Source organism: Odontesthes bonariensis, chromosome 22 (genome assembly GCF_027942865.1).
Source record: "Odontesthes bonariensis isolate fOdoBon6 chromosome 22, fOdoBon6.hap1, whole genome shotgun sequence".
Lineage (NCBI taxonomy): Eukaryota > Metazoa > Chordata > Actinopteri > Atheriniformes > Atherinopsidae > Odontesthes > Odontesthes bonariensis.
In genome coordinates, this window is record NC_134527.1 from 31,124,176 (window position 1) to 31,135,038 (window position 10,863).

At 39.5% G+C, this 10,863-nt stretch overlaps 1 protein-coding gene across 1 annotated transcript; it reads left to right on the forward strand.

Annotated features, from left to right (window-relative positions):
- Positions 1-2,125: 2,125 nt before the first annotated feature.
- Positions 2,126-10,695, forward strand: derl2 (derlin 2). Its single transcript, XM_075455188.1, has 7 exons — positions 2,126-2,251; positions 3,396-3,461; positions 4,198-4,271; positions 5,789-5,882; positions 9,306-9,501; positions 9,639-9,729; positions 10,176-10,695. Exons 1-7 carry the CDS (start codon positions 2,159-2,161, stop codon positions 10,279-10,281), a joined length of 720 nt encoding a protein of 239 aa, XP_075311303.1. The 5' UTR covers positions 2,126-2,158; the 3' UTR covers positions 10,282-10,695.
- The last annotated feature ends 168 nt before the right edge of the window (positions 10,696-10,863 follow it).

Here is a 10,863-nt window from a genome sequence, read left to right on the forward strand (position 1 = left end):
GGTTCTAGTCAGGACTTGAGTAGCAGCATTCTGGATGTACTGCAGCTGTCTTATAGCCCGTTTAGAGAGGCCAGTGAGCAGGCCGTTACAGCAGTCTAACCTGCTGGAGACATACACATGGATCAGTCTTTCTAAGTCTGGTTTAGACACTATTCCTTTGATTCTGGAAAAAATTTTTAAGATGGTAAAAAGCGTTTGATGTTATTGATTTAATGTGGCTGTTTAAGTTCAGGTCTGAGTCCAATATCACCCCGAGATTTCTAACTGGTCTTAGAGAGAGAGTCTCAAGGTGACTGATAACACTTTCTCTTTGTTTAGCTGGAGAATATTGTTTTGCATCCACACACTGATCTGTTTGATGCAGTGACACAATGTATCTACATGCCCGTGTTCTCCTGCCGTCAGTGACACGTAGATCTGAGTGTCATAGTTGTGGTAGGACACATTATAGCTGCGTATTAGGTGGCCTAGTGGAAGCATGTACAGATTGAACAATACGAGTCCCAGGATTGACCCCTGGGGAACCCCACAGGTCACAGCCATTTGGTCTGAGACACAGTTACCAATTTCAACAAAATATTTCCTGTCCTCGAGATAGGACTTGAAAAAGTTTAAAGCACGACCAGAGATTCCCACCCAGTCTTCTAACCTCTGTAATAAGATCGCATGGTCAACTGTGTCAAAGGCAGCACTCAGGTCCAGCAGAACTAAGACTGAGACTCTGCCTACGTCTGTGTTCAGGCGGATGTCGTTTGTCACCTTGATCAGAGCTGTCTCAGTGCTGTGGTGGGGCCTAAAGCCTGAGGCTCCATTAAATGCCCTTCTGTTTGATCTAGATATAAATGATAGGAATAGGGTATATTTGATATTCTGTAACCCATAAGAACCTAGACCCTAGACCCAATTGAAAGAAAACATTTAGGGAATATAAAACAGACCAAATGGACCACGTTGATCACATTTCTGAAAAGAATTTCAAGCACCACCAAGTGTCAAAGATATGTAATGTTACATTGCCCATTATTTTGGTAAATTAATTTTAGTCTCAATCATTTGTTTTGGTCACCTGTGTCACCATGGGTCCTTATGGGTTAATCATAAGGTGCGCTATATAAAGGGTTAGGCATCTTAACGTTTCTCATTTTTTCTTTTTTTTTCCAAAGTGAAAAGTTGTTCATTTTTGGTCTTTGTACGGTCAGTTAAACCAAAAAGACAAGTAGAAAATAGGCAGTGGTTTTACAAAACTACACCAAACTTATTCTAGTCCTACTCTCAAACGATCAATAAATGGTGTAACGTTTAATAGCAAAGCCATTTGAAAGGACTCATAAATATGGAAGTTTTTCTGTGCCATCAGAGTTTGAATACGAATTTCTAATATCGAATTTTTACAGAATCAAAATCAGACTCTGAATTTGAAAAACCAACAGTGTAAAAAAAAAATTCAACTTCCAAAAATTCAGTGGAAAAAAATTCAACTTCCAAAAATTCAGTGGAAAAAGAACCAGACTCAACATCCGGGTAAACAGGGAGAAGCAATCGATCCCTGTCTCAAGTCATCCAACGGCAGCCAATCAAGTTACGCTCCATTGGACAGATCAGCCATGTCCACCAACGCGGCTGATGGTGCTTCGGTGAGTAAGTTTACTTTATTTGCCATTTGTGTTAATAAAATTGAGTAATAGATATTACTCAATATCTATTGAGCTGATCTGATGAATTGAGACAGGGATCGATTGCTTTTCCCTGTTTACCCGGATGTTGAGTCTGGTTATTTTTCCACTGAATTTTTGGAAGTTGAATTTTTTTTTTTCCACTGTTGGTTTTTCAAATTCAGAGTCTGATTTTGATGCTGTAAAATTCGATATTAGAAATTCGTATTCAAACTCTGACCGCACAGAAAAACTTCCATCCCATAAACACTTGAATTACTCCGATGAATTTTAGTAACTCAAATACAGATGTTCAATCCGTAGGCTCATAAGTGCGATAATATGAAAAAAAGATTACTTTTTATATCTATGTATTTTTAAAAATATAATATCTTCTGAAATGCAGCGGTGGATGCAGCGCGTGCTTAGACATTTGTCCTACATAATTGAACGCAGCACTGGAATGACGCGTGTTGAAAGTGCCGGAAGCTCTCATTCTGTCCGAAATGGCTTATCAGACACTACAACAGGAGTATTTACAAATTCCTGTTGTTACTAGGGCTTATACAACAGCCTGCGTCCTCACAACCGCTGCAGTGGTAAGACAAATTCAAGTGTTCATTGTGGCTGAGTGGACATATTGTGGTGCTGCTTAGGAGCACGTACGTTACTTTTCCACTAGCTTGATGGTTTGGCTGCAGCTGCTGCGGAAGGGATACGTGTCAGAAACTGCTTATCCAGAAAGTTAGCTTTGTTGTTCACGCCACAACAAGCTAGTTGCGGAGCCGGGTTGGCCGTGACCAAAAAACATGGCTAATATTTAAATGGCGAAAGAAGGTTTTTCTTGTCTGCCTAAGTGTCTTTCTGTTGCTTAGCTCTCTCTCTCTCTCTCTGTATGTGTGTATGTAGGGGTGTGTGTCTCTGTCTGTCTTTGTTTTGTTTTTTTTAACTGTGAATGCTGCTAAGGTACCATTTAAGTGGGTCTGGGAATCATTATTTTGAAATAATGATTCAAATTATTTTAGGATCTGGTCTTTAGGGGTGCTCAGCCCCCAGTGCTCACAGAGGCACATTATTTCTCACTAATTGGGGCGAACTCGTACATTTATAAATATTGGAGCCGTATTAGTTTTGCTTTAAGTAGTGTTTTCCCCTACAACATTCAATTTTGACCTCTTCATTTCAAAAGACTGTGGCTCGACAGGGATAACAGAGAGCCTGAGACAAATATTGAAGATAACTCAACATTTATTTTGGGAGTAAAGAGTTAAAACAAAAACAAATGCTAGACTAAATCAAATTTTCACTAAAATAATGCATCCTTGAGCAAAAAAAAATGTGTTTTTGCATAATATAATATTTTTAAAATGTGCTGAGCCAGGGGGTGCCGAGCTATCTCACGGTGGTGCCTTGGCACCGCTAAAAATACCCTAGCCACGCCCCTGATTTCAAATAAAATATTTATTATTTAATTATTTGTTTACCATTCCTTTCTTACTTTCAGCTTGCAAAACACAAATGTCATCTCTGTGAAGTATGATATATAGTTTTCTGATGATTACTCGACACATGTCTTACGTGAACCTATAGGCTCCCAAATATTGATGTTAAAATAACATGCTTACCCTTTCACAGTAACTTCAGTCTACATCATATGTGCGTGTATGTCTTGATTGGTTGTTTTAAATGTCTTGATTGTTGTATTGCTTGTAACATTATATTTGTATTCGTCCTCTCTCGTAGCAACTAGAAATCATCACACCATTTCAGCTCTACTTCAATCCAGATTTGATTCTAAGAAATTACCAGGTGAGTGATCTCACTCGTTGTTTTCACGCATGAAACCTGGGGAGGTGCAGTGTACTGTGCAGACATTTCCGGTTGCTGTTCACTCAAGCACATTACTTCAGGAAGCTTTCTGCTGGGGGTGTGGTCTCCTCGGTGAAAATGTGGGGGAACAGGTGTACGGAGGGTGCAGGAGGCCGCACATGATGCAGAAATGATGCTGTGGAGAGCCCTGTGCTTTATTTAAATGTTTAGAAAAGCAGCTGAGGCTGCTTATTGTGCGAGTGCTGCATTTACCTGTGCATATCTACAACAGCGAGAAGCGAATGGAAAACAGCAGAGCAGAAAGGACACTCCCAGCACACACACACACTCGCTCACACAGCGATGGCTAATAATCAGACACGTTCATACACCGTCTCATCCGCTGATATTCCAGTAACTTTTCTAGTGAGCTGGGTAAAATATTTCTCCAAGAAGTCCAGAGCAAATGTTGCAGCCGCCTATCACACGTCCCCCTCGTCAACATCAGGAGAACATTTCAACTGCAGTGCATGTGTGAAAGCAGCCACTAATACCAGGCACATTTACATTTATTTCAACTCATATTAAGTCAAATTCTAATAATTGGTCATTTCTCAGATAAAGAGATGAAAGATTTATCTGACAGTTGAATTTCTGTTTTTGAAAATTAAATTGAATTAGTTCCATGATATCCACATCTGAATGTTCTTTTTTTTATTTATCTCTCTCTCTCTAGGTATGGCGACTTATAACCAACTTTCTGTTTTTTGGTCCTGTTGGCTTCAATTTCCTGTTCAATATGATTTTTCTGTATCCTTTTTAAATTCCTTTTTTTTGTATTTTGCATGTGAAGTGAGTTTGCATATTTCACTTTCAGTTTCACTGGGGAAGCTCACAGTGAGCTTCCCCATGAGTGTGGCTTTAGCAATGCAATAACAATGAAAGGGAGCCTACGTGTACAGATATGGTGGCTGGCAATGCAAAATTCAACCCCCTTGGCTTTTTTTCTTATTTTTTGGGTTACAACCTGGAATGTAAATGGATTTTTGTTAGGGCTTTTAAATATAGATTCCATATTGGTGTAGTGAAATGAAAAAAAGAAAAAAACCCAACAACTTATTTTTTAGAATTAAAAAGAAAAAAGGTGTGCATGGGTACTCAACTTCCAAAGTTGGTACTTTGAAAAGCCACATTTAGTCTCTGAGGGCATGGCTCTATGAGCTTGCCACATCTAGTCAGTTTGTCCATTCTTCAAAGAAAAACTAGTCATTGCAAACCTCTGTTCCAGTTTCAAACCTTGGGATAACTCAAAAAGGTTTTCCTCTTGAATTTCTCTGTATTTAGGACTATCCCTCATTCCCTTAATTCTGACCAGTTTCCCTGTCCCTGCTGATGACCATCCCCACAACATGATGGTGCAACCACCATGCATCACTGTTGGGATGTTGTTTTTGGGGAGATGCGAAATGTTGGGTTTGCTTCAGACCAAACGTTTTCTAGTCTTATCTGACCAAAGGACATTCTGACGCTAGCTTTTTAGCAAACTCTTATTTTGTGTTCTTGTGGCTTTTTTTCTGGCCAAGCCTCAGTAAAGACCAGTTCTGTGGAGTGTACAGCTTATGGTTGTCCTATGAACAGATACGTGAGTCTCTGCTGTAGAGCTTTCCAGCTCCTTCAAGGATACTGTTGGTCTCTTTGTTGCCTCTCTGATCAATGCACTCCTTGCCTGAATTGGAGTTTTGGAGGATGACCCTCTTTAGACGGGTTTCTTGTGGTGCCATATAATTTCCATTTTTTGATTATGGGTTTAATTTTGCTATGTGGAATTTTCAAAGTTCCTGGTATTTACTATAACCCAACTGGGATTTGTCCTTATCCACAACTTTGTCCCTTTCCTGTTTGGGGAGCTACATGAGGTCGCTTGCTTGTTGGTATTTTTTGATAAGTATTGTTGCAGACTCATGGTCCTTGCAGAACAGGTCTAAAATATACTGAAATCATCTCACATTTACATTGCACACAAGTGGACATCTGTAGGTAATCTGTAGCACCAGATCTTATTTAGGGGCTTCGTAGAAAGGGGGGTAGATTAAGATGCATGCATTTCTTTTCACCACTTTTTAATAAAAGCTTGTTGGCAATAATAAAAAAATAAAAAAAAGATTGGAAAATTGCCAACGGGGGTTGAATATTTTTACGATCCATTGTAAATAATGTACTTATTGTCAGACTAATTTATTTAAAACAACATGAGTTTTTCTTTGTTGCTTACAAATTGATGACTGTACAGACTTTGTTCCTAGGTTTCCTTAACCCTCTACTTCCAGGTACAGATACTGTCGTATGTTAGAGGAGGGCTCTTTCAGGGGACGCACGGCTGACTTTGTCTTCATGTTCCTCTTTGGTGGGCTTTTGATGACTGTATCCTTCTCATAAGTGATTCAAACAAAGCATTTGGATTTGCATATTATGAGCTCTTAAGTAAACATTGACCAATAAATTCTACATTACTTATAATAAAACCATCATTTATATCTCTCTGGTACAACAAATGCTTCTTCCGCTTTATTAGGTTGTGGGTTTTGTGTGTGTGATGCCGTTACCATTCTGTGTTGCAGCAGAGTTGAAGAAGCCTCTCACCAAGCACACTCAATTGGTGAAACACTATATTATATAGATGGTATGCAGTATAGTTCATAATGTTCATCAACTTGTGCAGCATTCTTCTTTGTACGATGCTCTATTGTTTGCATTCCAGATCAGGTTCTCCTCAAACTAGATACCCAGAAACTGGAAAACCGAGACCCTCACCACACTGTTCCTGCTGATGCGTTGTGACTGAGTATCTGTTCTGTGTCTCCTGTAATCTACAATCATCTCCTTGGTATAGGTGATGTTAAGGACCAGATTGTTTTCCCTGCACCTCCCAGTCAGCCGTTTCACTTTGTCCTTGACAACTCTTCCCCCACAGAGATGGGTTACGCTGTTGTGTCATCAGCATATTTAATGATGATGTTGCTGGTGGGGTTGTACATTCATGGATGTAGTGGGTGTAGTTAGGGGGCTTAGCACACATCCTTGTGGAGACCCAGTGATGAGGCTAACAGTTGAGGAGGTATTGGGGTCTGATTTTGGACTTTTTGGCAGTGAGACCATAATAGATTAGTTACGACAAAGTAGGAATGATTGAACATCCTGTGAAAGACTCCAGCCAGGTGATCTGCGCAGTCCTTCACACATCCTGCAATGACATAGCGTTCCATTATTTTCCTCAAGTTTACCGTCTTTAGTGTCCGCCTCACCTCACCTTCCACCACTGGGAGCATGTAGCTGCTGTAGGCGCAATGTAGCAGCTTCTGGTGACTTCAGCTCGAGGTGGCATAGAACATGTTCAGCTACTCCGCTATCATCATCTGAAAGCTTGTTTTACTGACCAAATTTCAGGCTGATACGATCAAATCTGAAGGGGTTCTTTAAAATGGGATGGTTTAAAAAAAAAAAAGACAAAATTGCACCTAAACTTCCAAATGTACCACAATTTTAGGCTGTCTCATTAGATGGCACTATTGAACCATTTTACTTCTGAATGTGTGCCAAATTTGATGACTTTTGGGGAACATTTAAGTTTTCAAAAAAGTGATTAATTTAGGAGAGGAAAAATAATGCCAGAATATAATAGGCCTTTGCACCAGCTATGGTGCTTGAGCCTTATAAAAGCTGGGCTAGAGATTTACCTTTCAGCAGGACAATGACCCCAAGCATACTGCAAAAGCAACATTGGAGTGGTTTAAGGGGAAACATTTAAACTAGGGCTGTGACTTGATTAAAATTTTTAATCGTGTTAACTACAGGCTTTGAAATTAATTAATCGCATATACTTTATCCTTTAGAAAATTAACATTTTCAACAATATTTCAACAAACACAGAACATATCCCTATTTGAAATCTGAATGTAGCATGCATGAAAACACAGTATATAGAATCTTGGATGTTAAGCTGCGTTGGGCCCCCGTTAGCTTCCACGCTAGCTGCTACATGTTTAGCGTTGAGGTGATATTTGAGGCTTGATACGCTGCGGTGATACGCAAATTCCTTGTTGCATAATCTGCACACAACCACGCTCTTGTCGACGCTTCCATCCATCTGTATTTTAAAAAAAAAATAAAAAATTATAGTGTGCGATTAAAATGCGTTATTTTTTTAACGCGCTAAAGTCCCAGCCCTAATTTAAACGTGTTGGAATAACCTGGTCAAAGCCAAGAGCTCAGTCCAATTGAGAATATGTGGCATGACTTAAAGATTGTTGTACACCAGCGAAACCCATCGAGCTTGAAGGAGCTGGATCAGTTTTGGTTTGAATGAGCAAGGATTGCCAGTGGCTAGGTGTGGCAATCTCGTAGACGTATACCCTAAGAGACATGCAGCTGTACTTGCTACAAAAGGTGTCTCTATAGTTATGCATGCTCAAGTGTTTTTGATTTATATGTATTTCTTGTTTGCTTCAGAGTAACAAACACTTTACATCTTCATGGTTGTTGGTAGTTTGTGTAAATCGAATGATAAAATTCCCCAGAGTTGCTACTAATGTGAGCTAAATCTCACTGATGTTTGTGTTTACAAATAGCAAAAGTTTGAACTTCCCAGTTCTGAGATGCAAACAATGCAGCATGATTTGAAGATTAAATTGAAGATGTTTTTTTTCTTCACCTTTAAGACAATACACTGTTATACTACATGTTTAACATACCAAGTATTGGCTGGAACAAAGTGAAACCATTAAAGGGGAACTGCGGTATTTTCAACATTAAGCCTCTTTTCTGAGTCGTCTGCAATGTTTTAGAACCCCCCTCATCGCTTTTTTGATGTTTACTGCTGTCTCCGGTATTTCCTAATTTTGATTCATCTCAACCTGCTTCAGAACGGCAAGTCAAATGCATGTCCAAAAAGGTCCGTAAAAGCACCATAAACGTCCGTTTTCAAAATCATCAACTCACTGGAGTGGTTACTGGTGTGCACTGGTAATCCATATCAAATTTCGTTGCGAAAAGTTGCTTCTGTCGTGTTTTATTTGACATTGTGTACTGGCTGTTCGTTGATATTACTCCGCCACCGCTAAGAAGATAGTGCGAGCATGAACGAGCTGCCAAATAAAACACGACAGAAGCAACTTTTCGCAACGAAATTTGATATGTATTACCAGTGCACACCAGTAACCACTCCGGTGAGTTGATGATTTTGAAAACGGACGTTTATGGTGCTTTTACGGACCTTTCTAGACATGCGCATGACTTGCCGTTCTGAAGCAGGTTGAGATGAATCAAAATTAGGAAATACCGGCAACAGCAGTAAAATTAAAAAAAGCGGTGAGGGGGGTTCTAAAACATTGCAGACGACTCATAAAAGATGATTAATGTTGAAAATACCGCAGTTTCCCTTTAACATTGGCTTTGTACAAATGGGATAAAAGTGTCCTTTTTCAGTTCAGTGTTGAAAGTATGGTAATTCTCATGAATACTGTTACAACCACAATAAGCATGCTTTACTACAACAAAGGCCTGTATCATATGGTGGTGGAATATCACTAAAAGAGTTTTATAATGTGCAAAATTATGCCACAGTACCCTTATAGCAAAACACGAGTGTTGTGTTTGGATGGTGTAGGATGGTGTGGTTCTATGTCTCTTGGAAGGGGACAGTGGAACATATCCTTTATCAGCAGAAAATAACATGCAATAATCTGAATTACTCCTATAACAGTAGTCCACATACTATCAGCCTCTTCCCAATGGCAATGCTTCTGTTGATGATGAGATTTTTCCTTTGTTTCTTTAACAAGGTTTCAGATATTTGGCATGTTTGTGAATCTTGTGTTCCTGGGTCAAGCATTCACCATCATGCTTGTGTATGTGTGGAGTCGAAGAAACCCAAATGTTCGCATGAATTTCTTTGGCCTGCTCAATTTTCAGGCTCCGTTCCTGCCCTGGGTGCTAATGGGATTCTCACTTCTGCTGGGCAATTCCATCATCGTGGATCTTTTAGGTGCCTACTGTCATTTTATTTAGTGCTATTACATCAGTGAAAAGAAAAGAAACTGGTGACGTCGGTGGTGGTCATTATCAAGAGTAATTCTAGTTAAATATTTTTTGTAACTTTTTTTGTTTATTTAAATGATTTAGGTATTGCTGTTGGTCATGTGTACTTCTTCCTGGAGGATGTTTTTCCTAACCAGCCAGGTGGTGGAAGGTGGCTTAAGACTCCATCTATCATGTAGGTCTTAAGCTTTTGTGTCCTTTAACAAAAAATCTGGTATTTGTTTTGAATGTGTACATATGCATGCAACCTCTCACTCTCTCACTCACACACACACACACACACACACACACACCCAACCACTGGTCAACTCTTTGCTTTAAGCTGGCATCCTTTAATAGCCAGTATGAACAAGATTAAGGAACTCCCAATGAGAATATCTTGAAATGTAAATATCGACACCTACTTTCAGACCTGTGAACTCCTCTATTCATGGGTAAAAATTGGTATGGGAATGTCCCCTTTATACACCGAATGTTTGACAAAGGGCTACTGCCTTAGTGATGGTTCTCATGGACAGCCAATCTACACATCACCAGTCATGCTGAGAATTGAAGGCTCTTTTTGTTTACTGAGCAGTTCCTCAGAAATCCCTCATATTCTTGCTGTTGTGCCTCTCATAGAAAGATGCTGTTTGACACTCCAGAAGAAGATGCCAACTACAATCCCCTGCCTGAGGAGCGGCCAGGAGGGTTTGCCTGGGGAGAAGGACAGCGCCTGGGAGGTTAACTGTACGCCTGAGATCAATCCCTGATTGTTTGATCACTTCTGAAGACCTTCCCTCAAAGGGATGATGGGGTCAAACATGGTCTTTGTTTTAGACATGTTTGTTTAGTGCTGGATAAAGGTTGCCAAATAACCAGAACTGGTTTGGAGCTAATGATCTGTTGTCTATGTATGTGGGCTTTAGTCATCCTCAGAAACTCTTCTTGATGCCAGATCATCACTCTGAGGCTTCAGACAAACTTTGGACAATGAGACTTTGGGCTCCGGTGATGTTTCATAAAAAGAATTTGCCATACAACTATATGAAAGAGAAAAATGACAGCATTTAAATATAAAAATGAATTTATTCAGATGGTGACTGCATCTTTTTTTGTTTTCATTTCACTTTTTAAAATAATAAATGTGTATCATAAATTATGTTTTGGTTTAATCTCTTGCATTATGATAGCATTCCAACAAGCAACACGTCGGCAGAAAGACATTGTGCCATTGTAAATTGCAGAAGAATTTGTCATAATCCAGTTTCACCTCATTTTATACAAAAAAAGCCTTGAATCGATCACGTAATACACAATCCCCTTTCAA